The 24,892-nt window shown below is 37.0% G+C and overlaps 3 protein-coding genes across 10 annotated transcripts; all 3 read right to left on the bottom strand.

The window, feature by feature from the left end:
• Positions 1 to 2,230: 2,230 nt before the first annotated feature.
• LOC103343265 (gibberellin-regulated protein 11-like) lies at positions 2,231 to 4,137 on the bottom strand. Its single transcript, XM_008246933.2, has 4 exons — positions 3,089 to 4,137; positions 2,942 to 2,980; positions 2,799 to 2,838; positions 2,231 to 2,650 (listed from the first exon to the last, which is right to left on the bottom strand). The coding sequence occupies exons 1-4, from the start codon at positions 3,143 to 3,145 to the stop codon at positions 2,466 to 2,468; spliced, it is 321 nt and encodes a 106-aa protein (XP_008245155.1). The 5' UTR covers positions 3,146 to 4,137; the 3' UTR covers positions 2,231 to 2,465.
• A 137-nt stretch (positions 4,138 to 4,274) lies between these two features.
• Positions 4,275 to 9,882, bottom strand: EMB2004 (RNI-like superfamily protein). Of its 2 annotated transcripts, XM_089047203.1 has the most exons (19): positions 9,662 to 9,882; positions 9,269 to 9,569; positions 8,684 to 8,896; positions 8,269 to 8,327; positions 8,004 to 8,141; positions 7,696 to 7,770; positions 7,486 to 7,569; positions 7,318 to 7,379; positions 7,067 to 7,136; positions 6,596 to 6,671; positions 6,329 to 6,459; positions 5,779 to 5,838; positions 5,578 to 5,652; positions 5,383 to 5,487; positions 5,177 to 5,272; positions 4,996 to 5,076; positions 4,810 to 4,911; positions 4,642 to 4,699; positions 4,275 to 4,338 (listed from the first exon to the last, which is right to left on the bottom strand). In XM_089047203.1, the coding sequence occupies exons 1-19, from the start codon at positions 9,701 to 9,703 to the stop codon at positions 4,295 to 4,297; spliced, it is 1,872 nt and encodes a 623-aa protein (XP_088903329.1). In that variant the 5' UTR covers positions 9,704 to 9,882; the 3' UTR covers positions 4,275 to 4,294. The 2 variants fall into 2 exon arrangements, with proteins under 2 accessions (XP_088903329.1, XP_008245154.2); XM_008246932.3 differs by having other exon boundaries at positions 4,275 to 4,699; positions 9,662 to 9,881.
• A 587-nt stretch (positions 9,883 to 10,469) lies between these two features.
• Positions 10,470 to 24,011, bottom strand: LOC103343274 (uncharacterized). Of its 7 annotated transcripts, none has more exons than XR_016124646.1 (12): positions 22,414 to 24,004; positions 22,162 to 22,299; positions 21,854 to 21,928; positions 21,567 to 21,626; positions 21,366 to 21,440; positions 21,177 to 21,281; positions 20,971 to 21,066; positions 12,309 to 12,566; positions 11,897 to 12,034; positions 11,452 to 11,663; positions 10,949 to 11,327; positions 10,470 to 10,870 (listed from the first exon to the last, which is right to left on the bottom strand). XR_016124646.1 is itself a non-coding variant. In XM_089047201.1 (11 exons), the coding sequence occupies exons 1-10, from the start codon at positions 23,299 to 23,301 to the stop codon at positions 11,496 to 11,498; spliced, it is 2,001 nt and encodes a 666-aa protein (XP_088903327.1). In that variant the 5' UTR covers positions 23,302 to 24,004; the 3' UTR covers positions 10,470 to 10,870; positions 11,452 to 11,495. The 7 variants fall into 7 exon arrangements, 3 of the variants coding, with proteins under 3 accessions (XP_088903327.1, XP_088903326.1, XP_008245165.2); XR_016124647.1 differs by having other exon boundaries at positions 10,949 to 11,309; XR_016124648.1 differs by having other exon boundaries at positions 10,949 to 11,663; positions 12,309 to 12,551; positions 22,414 to 24,005.
• Between the last annotated feature and the right edge of the window lie 881 nt (positions 24,012 to 24,892).

The following is a 24,892-nucleotide window of genomic DNA, read 5'->3' as shown; positions in this document are numbered from 1 at the left end:
TTGTAACCCAAAAAAAAAGAAAAAAAAAAAGCTTCATTAATATACCTAAAATAAGGGCTGAAATTATAAAAAAAAACTCACATAGAACGCACTTTAGAAATACACCCAAAACTCATTTACTATATAAGAAATTGGTGTTTAAATTTATGTAAATTATGTGATTGCCATTAATCAACTTAAAAAAGAAGTCCAACACAAAAAAATTAAATAGCACCCAAAACAAACCCAGCCCAATTTTGTAAAAGAACCCAAATAATTCATTACAAACAATACGTCTTGAAAACCATAGCTTTATTAATGTGTCATGTTAATTAATGACTGTAATATTCCACACATTTACTGTCATGTTGATTAATGACTGTAATGTTCCAGTTTAGGGTAATAATACTGCTATTTTCTTATGACATCTTATTTCTAATGCATGTCTACCCCTGTAATGTTCCAATATAGGGTAATAACACTTTTAGTTTCCTATGACATCCTATTTCTAATGCATGTATACCTTTGTAATGTTCCAGTCTAGGGTAATAACATTGCTAGTTTACTGTCATATTAATTAATGACTATAATGTTCCAGTCTAGTGTAAAAGTTCAAGAAATGGGGGTTTTGGGTTTGTGGGGGGTGGAGATTGGGGATTTAGGTTTGATGATTTAGGAAATTGGGGTTTTGGAGTTCTTAACTCGGGAGGGAGGGTTTGTTTCAATTATACAATTTGTTCTATTTTTTTCAAAGACCTGACCAAAATGACGCTGCTTTGGCTAAGTCTTCATAAAAAAATTACATCGCTGGTCCAAAACGACGGCGTTTTGGCCAGCGCTTTTTAAAAAAAGTCATTGGCTGGTCCAAAACGACGGCGTTTTGGCCAGCCTGCTTATTAAAAAAATAGAAGTTGGACCAAAACGACGGCGTTTTGGCGGTGTGTTTAAAAAATCGTTAGGCTGGTCTAAAACGACGCCGTTTTGCCAGCCTGTTTTTAAAAAATTAGAACTGGACCAAAACGACACCGTTTTGGCCAGCTTGTTTAATATATAAAAAAAAACAGAATAGTTGTTCAGCTTCTTCTTCTTCAGATCTACAACCTTCTCCTTCAGCCATACACACAGCCATTCAAGGAGACCTTCTACCTAGTGGCGGATCCACCATGGGGTCAATGGGGTCAGACGACCCCGAGGCAGCCCTAGAAATAGCTTGGAGGTTCTTGGTTTCTCTTGGCAACCGTGGGAGACGACCCCATGGAGAAGAAGATGCAAGCTGCTAGGGAGAAGAAATAGGGAGGAAGAAGAAAGAGAGAGAGAGGGGGAGGAAGAAGAAGAAGACTGAGGGAGAAGAAAAGAGAGGAGGGGGAGGAAGAAGATGAAGACTGAGAAGGAGAAGAAGATGCGTCGACATAATTTTTTTTAAAAGGAAGATATTTGTTAGTGTTTTTTTAATATTATTTTAATTTTGTTGAGTAGACATATAAATACTAAAAGTATAGATGAATAGCATAAAGACATCACTTACCATAGTGGTCTTTGAATAGAAATGGACCTTAAGGATAATGGTTTAACATTCACTGTGTTTTTTGTTTTTGTTTTTGTTTTTAATATTTAAGATATTTTATTTTTTGGGTTATTTTTGGGTGAGTTTATTTATTATTTAGGTTGATGTTATTATTTTGATGGAATTTATGGCTTACATAATACATATATGAGCTTGATTTATTGAATGATGTTTTTGTTAGTTGGAATAAATTTGGTGTGTTTTTAAATATTATTTTTTTGCATTATTTCATTTTAAAAAGAAAATTGAAACTTTAACATTATGACCCCATAGGGTAACAATTCTGGATCCGCCATTGCTTTTACCTTGCTTTCATGGAGTCCATAGGGTCGTTTGACTCCATTGACCCCACTGTGAGTCCGTCCCTGGTTACAAGCACTATCAGGATAGAAAGGAGCATTAGATTCAATCCTAAGATCTCAAGTGCAAAAATAAATACTTTTTAATCAATGGAGCTACAAATCTTTTATTTTCCTCCACCAGTTGAAATAAGAACAATTTTAAATTTTTGACCCACCGTGGATAAAACCCGAAATATATATAATTCCTAAATGGTGTGTCGGTTCTTCTGTCCAGTAATAAAATGGGCCAAAGAGGTTGGGTTTTATGATTTCAAAAAGAACAAAAAGAGTTGTGTTTTAAGAGCATTGGACGTGAGAGGAGGAGATACAATCTTACAGATACACAAGTCTGCAATATTTAGTTTATTATTGTTCGCTACAAGTTACAACAAATAACACGACTCAGAAACTGAACTCAACATTGATACAAAGAAAGAAAATAGTAGAGGAGACACATACACAACAACATCATACAAAACACAACACTCACTGACTAAATATCTGAAATTTATTTCCTAGTGCGAATTTTTTTTTTTTTTGGTTTTTTCAGTAATTGGCCTTAATTGGAAATATAGTAGTAATTAAGGGCACTTGAGGCGATTGCCATGGGTGGTCATATCAGTGTAGCACCTTCCACAGGCCTCCCGGTTGCCGGAGGTACCCGGAGGAACACACTTGCACCTCACGCAGCAGGTACCGCATGCCCTTGTGCACACGTTTGGCCTTGAGTGCAACCTGCACCTCGAGTTGCATAACTCATCACAATCTGCATTATTATTAATTATCAAATTAATACAAAACAAAACACATTTAATTAACACACACCGCTGTGTTAACTTATGTTATTTATTAAACACTAAATGAACTACATGCATGCATCATCAACAAGGGCAAGGGATTGAGAAAAGGCATACTCAGGTAGGGTAAAAGCCTTCTGTTTGCTCCTTTCACCACCTAGAGTAATCGGTAAGAACTAATTAATTAAATATCCAGCACACAAAACAACCCCCCCACCCCGAAAAAAAAAAAAAAGAAGGTCGTGGTGATTAGTCTAAACCTGGGTTTCATGGTCTTGTATATTCGAATCAGATGAGACCTGCATGTATGGAAAAACATGTAAATATTTTGGTGAAGGCATGATCTCCAGAGGAAAAGAGTGAGTAATAAAGGGAAGGGAGTGGAACTTTAAGGCTTTTGTTATTACCTGCGTCGCCATGCAGAAGAGCAAAACCGCCATAACAAGAAGCAAGCGAAAAGCCATTCAATTTAAACACAAGCAGAGGCAGTGTTGTATATATCCGAAACTGAAAGGCAAAGCTCTTGATATATACAGCATAGCAGTTGCCTCTTAATAATATAGTTACCTTATTGCCCATGTATCTTCTCCCATATTGCGCATGTCTTGTCTTCTACTCTTCTGCGTTTAATTAGATGATGAACACAACAGTGTCGTTTTATTTTGTGATTTTGTTTTCAACTAAGTACGACGCCATCGGGGTCTGAAACCATGACAGACCCCATTTTGGCAGTAGCTGACTTTGTTTTGTAATACGAACATATGATATCTTACAAGAAGTAGATATACTCCTCTCTCTCTCTCTCTCTCTCTCTTGCTCTCCCCTTTTTGGATGTAAACCAGTAATAGTATGCATGCATAACATAACTATTTATGATAAGATAAGATCATAAAAAAGGAATTTGAAATAAAAATGGCGATGGGCAGCAGGATGCAGGATGCAGGAGGCAGGCTACCAAGCTGGCTGGATGTATGGATTGGAAGCATGCATGTATACAGGAGACAGCTCGGCTCTAGTTGTATTGTATGCATAATGCATGTATGTATCATATAAGGGAATGAGACGTCATAATCCATATTTTGTTACAGGATGGTTTTGAATCAATCTTTTGTTACTAGACGGATTTTGAATCAATAATGTCGAACATGTCTGAATTATTGTATTATTTTTTCTCTTTCAAACAAAACGATATTTTAAATTACTCTAATGTATGAAGAAAGTGATGAAACTCAAGTGCAAAAAGTAGATGTGCTTTAGCCAACTGGACTAACCATGAGTGCAGAACAAAAATAAAAAAGTTGGCCTCGGCACAGAAATTGAAACGGTGGGTGTGTCCTGCCCTTAAATTTCCAAGAGGACCAGCTAGCTCATTAGACGATGAGGCGGTGGTGCGGTGACACAACAGTCCATGGTCCCAGCCACGACATGAATGCTGTTTCCAAAGTGAGCCACGCACACGCTACACCGCTTAACAGTTCAATAAAATCATCCATCCAAGGCTATATGGCATTGCATCGCATCGGCACCCTCAAAACTCACTTCTCTAATTTATAAAGGCACCACCACTCATCTTTTCTTGGTTGGTCTTGGTACTAAATACTAATAATAAATCATTACAAAAACTTCTCTGAATTTATCAGTACATTGAAAGATACAAAGCTTTGTAGACTTATATTTCAACTCTCTAGTGAATAACACCACCCATGAAAGAAAAAGAAAAGCCTTACGAACAGTACCTATCTATCACTGAAGAGCTAACTATGATCTCTCAACGTCAAAATTTCCAATTTGTTCCTCAGTAAGTGGAAGTCGATAAGAACTCAAAATTTTCAACCACAAGTTTGGATATTGGAGTTCTTACCCATGCTTCCTGGGAAAAAGAATAAACCAAAAGATGTTGATTTGTTTCCCACATACCACCCACATTTCTAGTCTAATAAGCCTGCCTTCTAGAAAAAAATGTTGATTTCTTTTTCACTCATCTCATATACATGGTCTCTTGCATCTGTCAAAGCACTCTGCATCATGCAAAAGTTCATTAAGACGCATGTGAAAACAAGCAGCACAAAATAAAATGCCAAAATAGTGAAAGAGAAAAAAAAAACCCTTAAGAGGATGAGAAGGTTACCTGCCCAAATTTGGTGAGGAAATTACTCGCAAGGTTCAGAGATGTGACTGTCACATCTTCATTGGCCTTCAGTGCTTGAGCAATTGCAAACGCCCCGTCATCCTGAATACAAAACCATTTTCAAATTGTGCAAAATACTGCTAAAATGTGAAAAAAGCACACGGAAAACACAAAGTCAATACATACCCTGATTTCATTGAACCCTAAATCTAATGAACTTAAAGCTTCATTAACCACTTTTAAGCTACGAGCCAGGCAGGATGCACCCTGTATTTTCCAATGCATAAAAAGGAAAATAACATTAGATTGGAGTGATCAAAACGACCCAAATGGAGTATAAAGACATTGCTTATCTGCAGGAACTAACTTCATTTCGAAGTCCATTTGCCCGCAAGTCCAGAACGCGTATTGTAGTATTATATTTTAACATATCCGCGATGAACTCTGCACCCTTTGCACCAATCTGCAAAAGATTTTTATATTACATTGTTACAAGATCCTCTCAAATGGATACAGAAAACCCAGATCGAAGTTCTAGAAATAGATAAGCATATGTGAAAAACTATAGATTACCTGGCACCAGCCAAGCTTAAGGGTTTCAATGTTTCCGTGAAACTTGAGAACTTCGGATAAAGCCTTCACCCCATCAGGTCCCATGGGATTATAACCAAGCTCCAACTGAGAGAAGAGATAAGTTTCTGCCATTACATTCATGAATAGAAATGAAAAAAAAAAAAAAAAGGAAAAGGGCACAGATTAGAGACTTACAAATGTAATGACAGAATTATCTTTCAACGCTTCAGCTATGGCAGTGACTCCCTTGGCATGGATGTTATTTCCTCCCTTTGAAAGCGACCCAATGTTTTTTAAATTAGTATGTTCAGGACCTCTCTTTTTTCGTTTTTAAATAAAATAGAATAAAACATGTACATAAAAAGTTATGCTAACAAAGAAGCATGCTCTTCTCACCAGGTCTATGGTTGTTATTGTCCGGTTTTGCTTCAAAGCATCTGCAATGTTTTCAGCTCCCTAAACATGAACAGGATTTACACATCAGCAAGGATGAACTAAGTTTCAGCAAAAACAATGAACTAAGTTCCAAAATAAGTAAGTAGATCAAAATTAGTTTTCAATTCTCTTTTATGTCTTAAGCTTTTCAAATGCCAGAAACATCCAACCATTAGCAAGGATGAACTAAGTTTTAGCAAAAACAATGAACTAAGTTCCAAAATAAGTAAGTAGATCAAAATTAGTTTTCAATTATCTTTTATGTCTTAAGCTTGTCAAATGCCAGAAACATCCAAACAGTGATAGCTGTCGCAGTAGCAGGAGTTCAAAGCAAGCTGACAACCTTGAAACGACACTTAATGGAGGACTTGATCCATCAATCTAATTTCACATACAAAAATCCTAAATATTCTATGTTAAGTGATTTTAACCAATGAACAGGGAACCAAATAAAAGTACGAGTTCGCGTAAGTGTGCGGCAGAAATGGTTAGCAACTTAAAAATACTGTACCTCATCACCTATATCATTCATGTAAACGTTCAACCATAACAAGCTCTTGGTCTTTTTGACATATCCACCAACATGAAAGGCGCCTTTTGCACTAAAAGAGTTGTTGCCAATATCTAGAAGTGTGAGTTTACCTGAGCAAATATGCATATCAGATCAATTGCTGAAAAAATAAAATAAAATAGCTCACTAACTGATGTAGAACTAGGAAAACTATTCATATGCATTCTGCATCACTAACGTTGGCAATTGATATAGTGAAATGCAAACCTTTATGTAATGATAAACCTGACATCAAAGCAGCCACTCCTTCATCTCCAAAAGAATTTCCATGCAAATGAAGTTCCTGCATATATAACATAGCTATTAACCTCAGATCCCTTACAATGAAGAACTTAATCCATTCTGTTGCGAGCTCATCTATTTATATGCAACAATATTGTGACATATCAAAGAAGAATAATGATCACCATTTCTTGGCAACACTAAATAGGGTTTTGTCAATCTCTTAGAGTGTTGATGAAGAGCATATTTTGTGAATCCATTGTGACCGAATGTCTTTTTAAGACTTCTTATTACATAGTCAGTTCAGCTATCTAACTACTTGTATTTTCCAGTTACCAGAGGATGTAAAATACCTTCGAAATTTATACAAAATTCTGAGGGGTCATCAACATAGAGTGGTAAATTAATTTGTCTCAATGCAAAACAGAAAAAAAGTGGAAGTGATGAAACATGTACCCTTAAAGACTTGTTCCCCTCAAGTCCTTTCGCTAAAGCATTGGCCCCCAAGGCACCACCATAATTGCCACTATAAAAAATAATAAAATGACATCAGAATTTCTAAAAAGAATAAAAGTTAAGTACCGCTACAATAGAATTTTTAACTTAGTGTGCTCAAGAATAGCCATTGCCAAGCAATACAAACAAACAAACGGTACATATAAACCAGAAATTGTATTATATAAGAAAGAGGAGGAGGGTGCACTAACTTCAGATGTATATTCCGTATTGTGTTGTTCTCAACAAGAGCTCCAGCAAGACTTGTAAATCCCTACCTCCATTTTGCAAAGAACAAATCACAAATAGAACCAGTTATTCAACTGTGATTGAAGTCATTAAAACCTACAATCTTAGAATATCTGGAGGCAACTCCTTACAGAGTAGTCGATCATATTGTTGTTAAGTTCGAGAGCACGCAAGCTTGAATTATTCTTCAACATTTCTGCAATAGCCTTCGCACCCTGCACAGTGAAGCCGTCAGCTTGTTAGGCATATCATTCATGGACAATCCTTTCCTCTTGCAGATTTTGAAGGCACATGTCTGTACTCATCAGGGCACTAGCTTTGATAGAAAGAAGTAAGCTAACCTCATCCCCTAAGTCAGTACTGTTGAGCTGGAGCTTTTGAATACCATTATTATTCACCAACATATTACATAGGCACTGTGAAGAAAAGTACATCACACAACATTAAGCCTTCAGATTCAAGAATAAGCAATAATATACACATGCAACTGAGCTACAAACTTTTTCTTTGCACTCCCATGGTTGAAAAATGTAATTTTGCGTAGGGAGTGGGGAGCATTTGATGTTCAATAGAAAAAATTTCCAACACTCAGTCTTGCAAGCAAACTAACAAGACAACTTTATCATAAACAGGTGGAATTTGGACTGACCTTAACGCCTTCATCTCCAATGGGGTTTCCAGAAAGATTAAGAGTCTTTAACATAATGTTAGATTGAAGAACACCATCAAAGGCTTTCACTCCAGTTCCAGTTATTCCATTTGCAGCAAAACTCACTTCTTCAGCAGTCTGAAACACAATAAAAGCACACAATAATTGTCCAAAGTCACAATATTTCATAAATTAATAAGATGAATTTTTTATTATATATATAATAAAAACAGATAGTGGAAATATTTGACTAAAGAACTCAAACCTGATTGTAACCCAAACTCTCAGCAAGAAAAAATAATCCTTGATCTCCAAAATTACGCCCTGTCAAAATAAAGTGTTGCCAAAATATACATGAGTTTTTACATTTTGTTTGGAAGTATAGTACAATCATTACATTAATTGAATAATAAACCCAGTTTGTATTCAAAAGAAAGAAAGAAAGATACAATCAAGTGAGACAGTTAACAAACAATAATAAACCTCTTATGAAAACATATAACTTGAAATATGAATTGTTACAGAAATTAACACGAATGAAATTGGCATCTAAATGAAATTGATATGAATAATGGAAAATAAGAACGTAAAGTAGAATATAATTTTTAGCCAGTATTTTTCCTAAAAGTCTGTAAAAATAGAGAAGCTGCATGCACGAGCAGTAAAGCATCTAGAACTACCTGACAAGTCGACACTTCTGAATGACCTAAGTTCCTTGGCGAAGTCATTGAGCTTCAGCTTGGACTCTCTCTCAATCTTTGCACCAAAACCTGTAAGCAAATTTGAACCGGCGGCAAAAGACCACTTCATTCCTTCGGCAGGCGTTTTGTTTTCAACAGATGAAGTCCTCTGCCGCTTTGGAACAAGGATTTTCTCCACCAATTTCCACAAAACTGTCAGCTGAAGACATAAATTAGTGCACCAATTTGGGAGGCATGGTAAACATAAAGATGAAATTATAATGGCGGAACGAAAAAATGACTTTGATTATCTCAAGCGCAATAAAGGGTATTTATCGACAGGTAGGGGGAGTGTCATCCTCATCTACATTCGGCATTTATATATGGAGGATCAGATTAAGACAGAAACAGAAAAAGAACAATGCTTTTTGCCAGTTGAAATTTGCTAATAATCAAATTATAAAGGCTTCTACTTCCTCATTTCTAACCCACATTTCAACCAAGTTAGAGTTTTTCAACAAAAAAGAAAAAAAAAAGAAAAAAAAGAAAAGAAAAAAAGGGAGGAATTGAAAGTAAATTCAGTACCGAAAGTGACGGCAAAGAATGAGGCGGCGGGAACGACGAAGGAAGCGAGCTGCTTGACTGGAGCAACAGGCAATGAGCTCGCGCTCTGTGATTCTCTATACACTCTCCGAGCACTGGCGGGCCTTCTAGAACCTCCCTCAGCCGCAGAAGCCGCTTTTACCGCCAAGCATCTCCTCCTTCTAAGAAGGATAGGAGATAAAAACACACCCTGCGTACGATAGCCCAGCCAAGCACTCCCCGAACCTTGGGATTGGCATTGAGATTGCAGCCTCTGCTTGTTCGTGAGGGGCCGCAGAAGAATCTGAGAACCCAACAGGAATTTCATTATTGAAGTAAAAGAGGATAACAGAGAGAGAGAGAGAGAGAGAGAGAGAGAGAGAGAGAAGAGAGTACCTTGGGATGAGAGCAGAGAGAGATGGCGGAAGCGGAGCCCATAGGGTGAGCGAGATAGAAGTTAGAAGGGCATAGAGAGGGTTCTTCTTGGCTACGTATGTACGGATATGGCTATGGAGGTTTGTATTGCAGAGTTGATAGTATTCTGCAGCGGCGGGGTCTCTGAGATTGTTATCGAACAAACCAGCAGCAGGCGATCAGCCTATCAACTACTAAGACACCGTCCAAAATTTGCTTCACCTGTTCAGTGGACGCTTCACAGCTCTCTTGGGCCTTGCTATTATTGGGTAAATACATTGTAGGGCTTATCTGAATTTTGTTGGACTGTTTGCCTTTGAAGCCCAAAACCAACAGTCTCGAATTGTGCCTTGCTAATTTCTCTCATTTATGTTATTTTCCAAACAATGTATAAATGACATGTGTCAAATGATACAACAATGAGGGGCTATAATGAGGGATCTCTAATATCCACCGATCAATGAAAATGTTTCCTTTTATTTTATTTTATTTTTTTAAATAGAGACGATCAATGAAAATAATTAAGTTCAATAATTCCTTCATATTACTCGACGGTCAGCTGGATTGAAACTCTCAACACTTCCTCAACGTAGCCCTAGTGTTATAAAAGCTCCACGTGGTGTCAACGTCAACCAAAACATTAACTCCAATTTGGGAGTGTTTATGTAAAGAAGCCGCTTACAATGCGACACTAAACTCTCTAAACTATTATATGTGTGTTTAACTAGTTTTTATCGTATCCTGTGTTTAAAAAGTAAATTTACACAAGTCGTCACGAAGATCTACACAATTCAGTTAAGAGTAGCTAAATGGCTTACCTGCAAACAAAGTGTGTCACAAACCGCAGCTGATCCACAATTACAAAGACAACACAGAATTGGAATTGTCCCCAAAATTCTCCCCCTTTTTGTCTTAGAAAAGACAAAGGGATCACAGACCAAACTAGAACAGCAAAAAAAGAAGAAAAAAAAAAAACAGAAAAACACAAAATGACAGCAGCTCCCCCTTAGTATTAGATCCGACGTTTCCTAGCAGGAAGCTTTCTCCTCTCGATAGGAATGACTGGAGAAGCGACAGGATTTGGTGAGGGATTAACAGAGGCACAAGGGACTTCTTCAGCAGTTTTTCGCTTGTGAGATTTGAGAAGCGTGCTAATGAAATCCTCATCCGAGACAGAGTCAGCATGGGCTTCTGCAGCAAAGTTGTTAGGATCAGAGGAGTTAAGTGGAGAAGCAGAAGAAACGGCAGTTTTTGAAGAGGGAGATGCACCAGAGATACCGTGAGAGACCAACAAGTTTTGAATGGCAATGATAGAAGCTTGGTTGGCAGAAATGGGGCATTAGACATCTCTTTTAACAGTTCATGCATGGTGTCCAGTTTAGATTGCAGTGCAAGAATTGCAGTTTCAGAGGAGGAACTGGATGAGGGAGCAGTAGGAGGAAGATTTTTTGATCTCGTAGAGGCAGCATCACTGCGTTTGAAAGTGGTTGCATCCACAGTGAGAGGAAGGTGTCTGGAGTCAGAGAAGAACACAGGACAACCTTCTTGAAGGGCAAGAGAAGTAATCAAGGAGGGAAACACAAGCCAAGTGGATTTGTCATCCTTGTTTTGTACTCCGGCATGTAAGATACTGTAAAAAATGAGCCGACTGATGGGCACAGGACTAGAGGAGGAAATCATGAGATAAGCCATGCCAACAAGGGATTTTGGCATTCTTGATTTGTTGGTGGGAGCAAACACATTAGATTTTAGCAAATAACAGAGACATCTACCTAGAGGAGTCATATTGCCAATGGTGAAGGGTCCTTTAGGCATATCATTCATGGACGATCCTTTCCTCTTGCATATTTTGAAGGCATGTGTCTGTACTCATCAGGGCACTAGCTTTGACAGAAAGAAGTAAGCTAACCTCATCCCCTAAGTCAGTACTGTTGAGCTGGAGCTTTTGAATACCACTAGTATTCACCAATATATCACATAGGCACTGTGAAGAAGAGTACATCACACAACATTAAGCTCTCAGATTCAAGAATAAGCAATAATACACACATGCAACTGAGCTAAAAACTTTTTCTTTGCACTCCCATGGTTGAAAAATGTTATTTTGTGTAGGGAGCAGGGAGCATTTGATGTTCAAAAGAAAAAATTTCTGACACTCAATCTTGCAAGCAAACTAACAAGACAACTTTATCATAAACAGGTGGAATTTGGACTGACCTTAACGCCTTCATCCCCAATGGGGTTTCCAGAAAGATTAAGAGTCTTTAACATAATGTTAGATTGAAGAACACCATCAAAGGCTTTCATTCCAGTTCCAGTTATTCCATTTGCAGCAAAACTCACTTCTTTAGCAGTCTGAAACACAATAAAAGCGCAAAATAATTGTCCAATGGTGAAATTAATTTCTCTTTTTCTAGACAGATCTAAGTCAAACTTTAACTTTTCAATTTCTTGCTTAAGTTGACATGCATATATACATGCATGTGTGGGGATGAAACGCAGGATGAACGTGCGTGCGTGCTGGTGAAATAACAATATAAACTAACAACCTACACAACTATACTCTGCCTCATCTCTATAATGCTTACTGTACTAGGCCACTTAAAAGTTTCACGCAGCAAAGGCATACCAAGTGAGTATCAAGACGAGGAGGATAGTTGTCAGCCATGGTGTCAATCCAGCTAAACATCATATTGTGATAACCATATGGCCTCCCTGACATACTCTGAGCATATTCCCATGCTTCCATAGAATTGAAATTCGCACGCAACTCTGGATGCAAGGCAAGCAAGGCTATTTGTGGATTAGAACTATCCTTGAGTGCCAGTGCCCACCACTCATCCCATGGAACCACTGGTATAATTTCTTCACCCTGCAATATTAATGCCTGTAAAATGTCAAAACAATCCAACACTCAGTCAGACGAATCACAATAACTTCACACAAAGAGAAAGTACCAACCAAAGCTGAAGAAAATTAAAAAACCTACGCAACATTGTCATCAATTTAATTTTTTCAATACACAAATCCCCATCATCACTTCCAGCCTGATTCAACTATCACTTCTACTCTTTGTACGTACCAAAACATTTAGAAAGCTTAATTAAAGTCCAAACCAATGAAATCAGTGAGTTAATTCTATTTGAAACAAGTAGAAACTAAAGCAGCAAAATCAAAATGCATCTGACGCACAAGGCACAGAGTATAATCAACCTACAACGTCTTTAAGTTGTAGTTATATCATATTATACGCAAACCAAAACAATTAACAATAAGGAATAAGCTGAACATTTGAATAGGGATAAACAATAAACAAAATAGAAAATGCCCAGAAACACACGAGATAATGTATCTTTATTGTATACAAAGAAATAGAAATGCTGAATAATACAACAAATTTTACCGGTAGATAGTCGGAAATAAGAAAGTAATAGCATTTCCAAGACAAGTGTTCTTCATTTTCTCCAATGAGGGTATTCCAGTTCAGAGATAGCCCTGATTATGAACTCACCAAATTATCTGATGCAGGCACTTCATGGGATCTCCTTTTGAGCGCATCCGTGACAGTTGCTCCACCTTGCAAAGATGCTGGATCCTGAAGTGAAAAAAGAAATAAATTATACTCCCAATCTATAGATAATTAGTACGAGATGCACGGAGAAGCAACTCAAATGAATTCAAAAACACCTGTCCAAAAAAGCTTGAGCTCAAACTAGCTATTACATTCTTCAACCTCAAAGTTAAAAAGTGTCTCTGTTGCGCATAGTACATTGTCTCTCTTACTCCAGAACATGCAAAGGAGCTGACAATTACCAAAAATAATCTATAATACAAGATACAAGCACAATCAACTGCTATGCCATAAATGATAAATCTCACTGGTCCATTGGAAGTCTAATTAGGAGTTTAATTCCAAATGGGCACACGTAAAAAATTTGCCTTTTGGAAATCGAAATCAGAAAACGAAATTGAAGGTAGCAAGTGAACTCTTACTTGAAAAGGGCAATGCATAAACTTGCCAAAAATATCGTCCTTCAAATCTGCAGCCGCGATTGTGTAAATGGCATTCGTAAGTCCACATGAACCAAGATACTCTTCAGTGTCCTTAGGTAAAGAGTACCCTCTGTACACACTAATCGGAGTATCAAATATCTACCACAATTCCGAACAAAAAAGAAAGAGTGAAGTGAAGTGAAATTCAAGCACATTAAACCCATTTAACCCAGAAAAAGAAAAATGTAAAATTACCGAAGAACTAAACTGAGCCTGATAATCGCCGAGTGCCTGAGGGATGAAGGATAAAGGGATGGACCAGCAGGAGGTGGCGCTTGAGTGCCTGAGGGAGCCGGGTTTGTGACGCGAGAGGGGCCAGAGGCGGTTTCTTCCATTGAAGCAGAGAGAAGAGAAGTGAGAGAGAGAGAGAGAGAGAGAGAGAGCGGAGAAACTGAGGGAATAAGAGAAAAACACGCCAGTTGAGTTAAGAGAGAGAGAGAGAGAGAGAACAACCCCTAGGAAACACAAACTAACACAGAAAAACGAAATAAATAAAATAAGATAAAAACAAGCCAAATAAAAGAATAAATAGAGTCACAACAGCAGGAAAAAAAAATGCAGAGAAACAAGACAAAAAGGACAACCACAAACAGACAAAGAAGTTGCTAATGTTCCAATCCTGGTGGAAGTATTAATACAACACGTCGGACAGTACTGACTAATTTCCGTCGGATAGTATTAATCTATTTCAAAGAGTACTGACTATTTATCCATAATATTATAAGGCGTTTGGTGCTGTTCCGGATAAATAGTCGACTAAGTTATACTGTGTTTGGTGATGTTCCACATCAAATCCGACTATTTTTAAAATAAAAAAAAATTCTTTGATAATTTTAACGGAAATTGAGATTCAAATGACACGAATTTTTTTTGGTAAGATTTATATGACAAGATTTGTTTTTCAATTGTTTTTGCCAAGATTTTTTTTCATATAACCCCTTATCATAATTGTAGTATCTCATAAAAATTCCAACATACTCGCATACGTTAATAAAAACAGTACCAAATAATGTATAATTCAAAGTGATCACATACTAAGATGATAAAAGAAAAAGGGAAAGTTGTTCATAATCATGCATTACACAAGACTACATGTAAAATTAGAATAATTCAAAAATAAGTAGAATTCTACACATGACAGAAGACTACAAAATACCATTCGGCTTGCATATACAGAAATATATGTGGTTTAACTATTAGAACTGTACTGTAAATATTGATATGCATATGTCTGTACTAACATCAAAGTTTCATGTACAATAAGAAGAGCAGAACAGAAGCAATAAAAGGTTCATATATTATTATGCACTTCGAGTTTTTTTGGGGTTGGGTAAATCACAGGAGGAAGGGGCATATGCCTCAAGGTGGTGGGCAGATTGAAAATAGAATCAATAAAAGGGTCAAAGTCTTTGGGAAAAAATATTAGTGGAATTTGATCACTTTCCAAGTGAGAGACAAAAATTCATTCATTAATCCCATGTCCAATGTTTCTCATTGTAAAATAGGTCCTTTTACGATTTAGCTTTCATTCATGTAAGTAAGCATAACCTAATTTCAAAAACGAAAAATACATAACCTAATTTCCACAAAAATTTAATTAAAAAATTGAAATATATAAAGAATAGAGAAGAAGCAAGAAGAAGCACATTGGAGAGAGTATGAAAAAGAGAGAGAGTGAGAGAGATGGACACCTGGAGAAGAGTGAAGAAAATAACATGTGGAGAAGATAGCAGAGAAGAACCCTAGGGAGAAGAAGATAAAAAGAGCGTATGATTTTTTTTTTTGTAGAACGCGTGCTTAGCCGTATAATTAAGCGTGTATTATCTAAACCGAGGTGTGTGGGTTGTATTAGTTAGTCAGGCAAGGAGAGTATTAAAAGCCCAACCCGTATAAAATAGTTGGGTAATTAAATAATACAAGTTGACATCAAACACCTGACATAGACTATTTACTCATATCCAGAGTCTAATACGGTGTACCAAACGAGCTCTTACTGTATTAATCCAACAAATGGCCAGGATTGAACTTATGATATATGATGCTCAAAAAAAACAACGAAACACTGACTTGCAAGATAAAGGATTTAAGAATCAGAACTGCACCACAAAAACTTAAAAAGATTGGAAAAAATAAAAAGAAGAGAGAAAGAGAGAGAGCAAACACAAAAAACTTTTTTTATTTTTTATTTTTTAGAACAATTGTGCAGTGCAGTTTTAATCTTTTGGTCCGATACCTATAGATTTTCGTAGGAACTCAAATCTGGGAGAATCAAGTGGATGCTCAGTGGGACAATGCAATCAATCGAAAGTACATTGGAACACAAATCAGAATTCTCAACTCATAGAAAGGTTTAAAAGAAAGAACAAACTTCCAAAATTTTAAACAATTAATTCATACAATCAAAGAGATTTACAAAAGATTAGTAAAGAACTCATATGCTTTTCTTGGTGTAGTGTGAGGCCAACACAAACGCAGAAAATTAAACCAATCTCAAGTATGCAGCACCTCTTATGCTATAACAATGCACAAGATTTCTGGGGATTTCCTTTCATGCATGTGAAAGATGAGTTTATAAACTTCAGTTTTATATTAAAAACCTTGACCTACTTCTAAATATGTATTGCAAATTCTTAGGGGGTGTATTTAATTGAGATTTTAAAAGACTATTTATGGATAAATAAGTCCAGTGGATTTTAAAAGACTATTTAAGAATATAATGACTTATAAGATTTTTTTGAAAGATTTTTTATATTCAGAATTTTTTATATTTGGATTTTAAAGATTTATATCATAAGAATTTATAAGATTTGAAAAGATAACATGGATTTTTTATTTGTACGATAACCAACCAACTTAGTTGTGGGCACTTGCATCAGCAATAACATAAACGAGATCAAATGGAATGGAACAATAAATAAAAGCAAACATTCAAAATTACAAGAGTCAATGAAAACAGGAAGGCTTATAAAATGGGTTATAAAATTGACACCAATCTTCGCCAACATTGGAAGGCTTGACAAAAATGGTTCTGCATCCAAATTGGATTTAAGCTGAAAATTCAGCTTTCTTATTAATTTAATATGTAACTATCCAAGGGTTACATACATGTGAGTGATGTTCCTCTTGCAAAATAGAAAGGTCACGTGCCATTCGACATGCAGAGGTTGCAGAGTTTTTGAGGAAAATGTTGGAGAGTGCTACGAGGAAAGAGATGGTTGATGTGGGTGCTGAGCTGATGAGTCTTACAAACAACAGTATATGCAGGCATGCTCTACAATTAATTTGATATGACCCTTGAAATTTTCTCCCATATTTCTATTTTTAACAAGTGCCTGTTTAATAGCAGGATGGCTATAAGCACTAGTTGTTCGGAGAATGGTGAGGAAGCTGAAAAAATCAGGGAGTTGGTAAAAGAATCATTTGAGTTGGCTGCAAAGGTTTGTTTTGGGGATGTGTTGGGCCCACTGAAGAGGTTGGGTTTCTGGGTTGATGGGAAGCAGCTCATGGATGTGACCATGGGTATGATAAACTTCTGGAGGGTGAAGCAGCATGAAGAGAGAGCAGAGAGGGAGGGTTGGGATAGAGAAGATAAAGATTTGATGGATATACTATTGAAGGCCTATCAAGATGATAAAGCCGAGGTCAAGATTTCCAGAACTCATGTGAAGGCTTTCTTGCTTGTAAGCGATTTCAATCCTTTCCATTTTCAAACCACATCTTGTTTCTGATCAATTCATAATTTACCATTATGTTAGGATCTTTTCATCGGAGGTACTGCTACCACAGCAGAGGCCATGCAATGGGCAGTAGCTGAGCTCATCAACCATCCCGACATATTCAACAAGCTCAGGGTGGAGATAAAAACGATAGTTGGTAGTAGACTAGTTGAGGAATCGGATGTTGGAAATCTCCCCTACTTGCAGGCAGTGAGACTTTTTTAAATATTGTTAGCCCAATTACAACAACAAAATTAACAATATGACTTTGATTCTTGAGCTCACTGACGCAGAATTTCTCGTTTAGTCGAGACATCAAGCAATTATTTATTTGTTACCAATTGTGTTTATGTACTGCCCAAACAAGGGCTCACGTAGTCTCTGAATGTTTAGGGTTAGGGTTTATGTATAGACTTGAACCAAGCAAGCACAAACCATTATCTGATACAGATATCTTCAGCTAGAACCGGGGTCAAAAGGTGGTTGGTGCATAGTCTTTCCAACCGGCTAGAGTAGTGCAAAATTACTATGCCTTTCCTCTGACATAGTAATCGGTGAAATCGATTAATATTTGCTAAACCCCTTTATCTCTATCAATCTGTCAGCGTTCCAAGTTCAGTTGTGAGCCAACAATTAGAGCTACTGCGAACAATGGGAGCTATCGGGATCGGAGATCAATGAAGCATGTTTTGGACAACGTTCATGGATACATCTACCTCGAGCCGGTATGAGAATCGATTTCACCATTTAACTTCTTTTGCGATTTCATGAAGAACTGTTCATCTTCTCTCGCAGAGAGAAAAAAATCTCACGTGAAAAGTCTGACGGGTTATAGTGAGATTTTTTTTAGGGTTTGGTATTTATACCTCCCACTAAAAAGTCACACAAATTCCTTCTTTAAAATAAATCCTTCGAAATTAGCAAGTTTTTGAATACCAAAAGACTTTTTGTTACTTGTTTAAAGTCTTTATTGAATACCACTAGATTTGGACACCCTCTTTAAAAAATCTTAAAAATCCTTATTGAATATCACAAGACTTGTTTAGATTATTTAAAAGTCTTAATTGAATACCACAAGATTTATTTATCCCAAAATAGTCTTTTAAAATCCTAATTGAATACACCCCCCTTAGTGTGATAACACAAAATAGAATAGTTGGTGGTGTTCAACCAACAAAATAGTTGTATGAGATGGTAAATCATCATCTTTTAGTTTCAATGGTACTTGAATTTTGACTCAATTTGCATTTTTGGTTCCTCAATTTTTAAAATCATTTCCGTGGTTCTTCAACTTTTGTTTCGTTATGACAAATAGTCTTACCATTAATTTTGTTAACTTTTTCTGTTATTTGAGCGTGTGCATGGCACATGATGGTGGATGTGGTTTTTTCTTAAATAGATGTTAATTGACAAAACGAGCAATGGGTTGTTATGGGGAGATTGAGAGCCAATATCCGAGAGACAAGATCAAGATGAGATAGTTGAGAAAGAAAAAGAGAAGAGAAAGAGAGTTTTTTGGGGGTGTGGTTTGTGTTCTTAGATATAGGTCCATGTTCATTAAGATACAATGGATGAAGGATATCAATTTAGGCTCCTCAATAGCAGTCTACCATACAATTCAATGGATACGTAAGCAATGCCTTTGTCCATCATTTTTAAGATATTTACTTCTAGTGTCATTAAATAGAAAAGGCAAATAAAACTGACCCCTCCTAAAAATCTGCTTGTCTCCTATAATCATGGTAATTCCATCCCAATCTCTGCTGATTTTTTACTTCCTTAATGAAGATTTTCACAAATTCCAAATTAGGATTGAATTACTTGGGTTACATCTGGTTTTTTTTTCCCATTAGGTTTGCTATGAAGTATTCAACTTATCTGTTTTTTTTCGTTAGGTTCATGTGTCTATAATGGAGGTCGATTTGAGTGTTGAATATGGGGTGGAAAATAGTTGACTTGGCACATACCTACTACAGTGAAGGTATGTAAGGAAAGGTTTATTTTTCATGTTTGTTGTTTGTAGGTAAATTTTGATTGTGTTTTTTTCTTCCCGTTTATTAGTATTGGTTGATGTACCTGTACCTTAGGCTTATAAGGTTTATTTTTCAAAATTACTTGCTATTGTAGTGAAAAAGATTATGAACCAAACTAAGTCTACAGGACAGGTAGTATGTCCAACTATACCCATACAGGTTTGTATCACAAAAATTACTTGTAGAACAAATATACATGCCAAACGTTTATGCGTTTGTAGTAAATGTATTTGTCCGGTAATGGTTTATGTAATATATTTGTAGTAATTACATTTGCATTTAAATTTGACAGGTTCTTTTCCACTTGCCTTTGCCATCCTTGATTCTGAAAACGTAGCCAATTAGACATGGTTTCTGCAAACTCTTTCCCAGCCATAAAGATCCTTCAAACAACATAGTTTCATAGAAACATTGCCCGTAGAAGTAAAATTTCTGGGGATTTCCTTTCATGCATGTGAAAGATGAGTTTATAAACTTCAATTTTATATTAAAAACCTTGACCTACTTCTAAATATGTATTGCAAATTCTTAGTGTGATAACACAAAATAGAATAGTTGGTGGTGTTCAACCAACAAAATAGTTGTATGAGATGGTAAATGATCATCTCATCCAAGGCTATATGGCACTGCATTGCATCGGCACCCTCAAAACTCACTTCTCTAATTTATAAAGGCACCACCACTCATCTTTTCTTGGTTGGTCTTGGTACTAAATACTAATAATAAATCATTACAAAAACTACTCTGAATTATCAGTACATTGAAAGATACAAAGCCTTACGAACAGTACCTATCCATCACTGAAGAGCCAACTATGATCTCTCAATGTCAAAATTTCCAATTTGTTCCTCAGTAAGTGGAGTCGATAAGAACTCAAAAGATGTTGATTTGTTTCCCACATACCACCCACATTTCTAGTCTAATAAGTAAGCCTTCTAGAAAAAAATGTTGATTTCTTTTTCACTCATCTCATATACATGGTCTCTTGCATCTGTCAAAGCACTCTGCATCATGCAAAAGTTCATTAAGACGCATGCAAAAACAAGCAGCACAGAATAAAATGCCAAAATAGTGAAAGAGGAAAAAAAAAAAAAAAAACCCCTCAAGAGGATGAGAAGGTTACCTGCCCAAATTTGGTGAGGAAATTACTCGCAAGGTTCAGAGATGTGACTGTCACATCTTCATTGGCCTTCAGTGCTTGAGCAATTGCAAACGCCCCGTCATCCTGAATACAAAACCATTTTCAAGTTGTGCAAAATACTGCTAAAACGTGAAAAAGCACACGGAAAACACAAAGTCAATACATACCCTGATTTCATTGAACCCTAAATCTAATGAACTTAAAGCTTCATTAACCACTTTTAAGCTACGAGCCAGGCAGGATGCACCCTGTATTTTCCAATGCATAAAAAGGAAAATAACATTAGATTGGAGTGATCAAAACGACCCAAATGGAGTTTAAAGACATTGCTTGTCTGCAGGAACTAACTTCATTTCGAAGTCCATTTGCCCGCAAGTCCAGAACGCGTATTGTAGTATTATATTTTAACATATCCGCGATGAACTCTGCACCCTTTGCACCAATCTGCAAAAGATTTTTATATTACATTGTTACAAGATCCTCTCAAACGGATACAGAAAACCCAGATCGAAGTTCTAGAAATAGATAAGCATATGTGAAAAACTATAGATTACCTGGCACCAGCCAAGCTTAACGGTTTCTATGTTTCCATGAAACTTGAGAACTTCGGATAAAGCCTTCACCCCATCAGGTCCCATGGGATTATAACCAAGCTCCAACTGAGAGAAGAGATGAGTTTCTGCCATTACATTCATGAATAGAAATGAAAAAAAAAGGGAAAAGGGCACAGATTAGAGACTTACAAATGTAATGACAGAATTATCTTTCAACGCTTCAGCTATGGCAGTGACTCCCTTGGCATGGATGTTATTTCCTCCCTTTGAAAGCGACCCAATGTTTTTTAAATTAGTATGTTCAGGACCTCTCTTTTTTCGTTTTTAAATAAAATAGAGTAAAACATGTACATAAAAAGTTATGCTAACAAAGAAGCATGCTCTTCTCACCAGGTCTATGGTTGTTATTGTCCGGTTTTGCTTCAAAGCATCTGCAATGTTTTCAGCTCCCTAAACATGAACAGGATTTAAACCAGCAAGGATGAACTAAGTTTTAGCAAAAACAATGAACTAAGTTCCAAAATAAGTAAGTAGATCAAAATTAGTTTTCAATTCTCTTTTATGTCTTAAGCTTGTTAGGCATATCATTCATGGACAATCCTTTCCTCTTGCAGATTTTGAAGGCATGTGTCTGTACTCATCAGGGCACTAGTTTTGATAGAAAGAAGTAAGCTAACCTCATCCCCTAAGTCAGTACTGTTGAGCTGGAGCTTTTGAATACCATTATTATTCACCAATATATCACATAGGCACTGTGAAGAAGAGTACATCACACAACATTAAGCTCTCAGATTCAAGAATAAGCAATAATATACACATGCAACTGAGCTACAAACTTTTTCTTTGCACTCCCATGGTTGAAAAATGTTATTTTGCCTAGGAAGCAGGGAGCATTTGATGTTCAAAAGAAAAAATTTCCGACACTCAATCTTGCAAGCAAACTAACAAGACAACTTTATCATAAACAGGTGGAATTTGGACTGACCTTAACGCCTTCATCCACAATGGGGTTTCCAGAAAGATTAAGAGTCTTTAACATAATGTTAGATTGAAGAACACCATCAAAGGCTTTCATTCCAGTTCCAGTTATTCCATTTGCAGCAAAACTCACTTCTTCAGCAGTCTGAAACACAATAAAAGCGCAAAATAATTGTCCAATGGTGAAATTAATTTCTCTTTTTCTAGACAGATCTAAGTCAAACTTTAACTTTTTAATTTCTTGCTTAAGTTGACTCACACGAATAGAGAAATCTGAGTTTTCTTGTTGAAGCATAATGACTTTATTCCAGAGATGCACACTTTGCTTTTTTAAATTGTAAGGCACTTTCACAAGTTCTCCGTACTTTTGAATTAACTCTTCTTCACTATCAATGAGTTCTACCTCAAGATCATCACAAGGATCAATGGTGGATTTTGTCATAAGCACACCGGCAAGCTCAAGTGCAGCTTCATCTCCAGCAAGCACACCGGCAAGCTCTCCAACTCCGACGGCTTCATCTCCAGCAGGTTCAGCAGGCTCTCCAGCACTGGCTCCAACGCCCCCTCCAGCACCTGCCTCAATGGCAACATTATGTCCCGCACCAGCTTCAATGCCACCTCCAACAACCCCTCCATTTCTCTCAACAGCTTGGTCAATGCTTCTCATTAGCCACAAGGCAAAAATAGCAGGAAAACAACACAGGCATAGCATAGTCACCCATAAAGACATGAGTATGAACGTAGTGAGTATGCACCAATATCCAATCAAAAGACAGAGAAGGAGAAGGTAGATAAATTGTCTAACCGGATACTGTCTCACCATAAATTTGATGACCAAAAGACATGTCACCAATGCTTCAGACATAATGAACTCCCACACATAAATTGCTATAGCACAGTTGCATATTTTATGTTCCTCTTTGAAGCACTTGCAGTATTCCGCCGGTGGATTCACGCCCATACCAAACACTAAAACAGTCACAAATGTGGTCACCACTAATAAGATATTGCTCTTGGACACAATCGCTTCCCCATCGGTCTGTTGGAAGAGAGTGAGCTCTGGAACCCATGATGGAGTTAGGGTTTGAATAATCCTAGAACCAAATGAAGGTTGAGGAGGTTGAGGAGGTTGAGGAGGTTGAGCCATGAGAGAAAAAAAGAAACAGATCAGCTGATGTTTTGAGAGAGAGAGAGAGAGGAGGTTGAGCTATGAGAGAAAAAAAGAAACAAATCGGCTGATGTAAACAGATCGGTTAATGTTTTGAGAGAGAGAGAGGAGGTTGAGGCATGTGGCTGATGTAAACAGATCGGTTTGAGAGAGAGGAAGGAGGTTGAGGCGGCATATGGCTGATGTAAACAGATCAGTTTGAGAGAGAGGAAGGAGGTTGAGGCGGCATATGGCTGATGTAAACAGATCGGTGGAGCTACTGCGTTCCTTCGCTCAACCGAAACGGGCTGAAACGACAACAATTTCTGTGAGCCCGTATTGGCCGGGAGCTAGAACCGCAGAAGAGGTTGAGGCGGCATGTGGCTGATGTAAACAGATCGGTTTGAGAGAGAGGAAGGAGGTTGAGGCATGTGGGAGATGTAAACAGATAGGTTAATGTTTTGGCTGATGTAATGCTCTGAGAGAAAAAAAGAAGTAGCAAGAAACAAATCGGCTGATGTTTTGAGAGAGAGAGAGAGAGAGAGAGAGAGAGAGTCAACAACTGAGACCCAATGCCAAAATCTTTAAGGCTGCAACAACAGGACAACTGAGACCCAATACCAAAATCTTTAAGGCTGCAACAACAGGAGGGAGAAGGGGATGGAGGTGACAGACTCTGGTTCTGTGCTGGGAGTGAGATTTTAGGTCAAGTAGCTGTTCACTATTACATACATATGGATATTTATAGATCACGTGTAGGTTTACTTTTATCCATTTAGTTTTATATCATTTATGGAAATGAGACTGACCTCATTAACTTTGTTACTGAAAAGGCAGCACAAGCACCAAAATCGTGGGTATGTCACCTTCACCTCACTCGCATTAGTTTATTTTTCTTTGAACCAATTTGTGTGCCTTTGAACAAATTCCAATAAAGATTACAACCAAAACCCCTCACTTACAGCAAGCTAGATAGATAAGAGGCTTTTTATTGGAGTTTAGTTGGATGTTTTGAGTGCCTTTTTGAAATATACTCTAACATGAAGCTTTTTATTAAAGGCATGACAGAGACAGAAGAACGAAGTCATAGAAAAAGTCATTGATAAAAAAATCAATTGTAACCACAATTCCTCAACTATTCTTTTGTCCGATGTGCATATCATATGTTTATGACTTTAATAATTAATTAATTACAAAATTTATATTTATATTTATAATTATAATTATGATTAATTGAGCCGTGGGCATATGTTTCTCTTCATTTAATTGATTTAATACGTTCCCATGTTAAATATTGGCATCGATCATTTGCATGCATGTGTGTGTAGTGTGTACGTTAATCTCCTATTATTAAGAGTAATTGAATGATCTTATACTATTTTCTCTCTTGTTGTCGTGGTGCCTAGCCAAGAGGGTCAACTATCTTGCTGCCCCGTTGACCGCCGCCTCACTTCATTGTCTGCAGCATCACAAGCTTGTAGTTAATTAGCATGTGATAATTAATCCATCACTATATATGTTGGGACCACATAATTAATTAATATTATTTATCTTTGAATTTGTATAGACGACGTGGGCCTCTCCATGACTT

This window comes from Prunus mume, linkage group LG2 (genome assembly GCF_029339155.1).
Source record: "Prunus mume cultivar Tortuosa linkage group LG2, ASM2933915v1, whole genome shotgun sequence".
In the NCBI taxonomy this organism is placed as follows: Eukaryota; Viridiplantae; Streptophyta; class Magnoliopsida; order Rosales; family Rosaceae; genus Prunus; species Prunus mume.
This window is presented reverse-complemented; position numbering and strand designations above follow the sequence as displayed.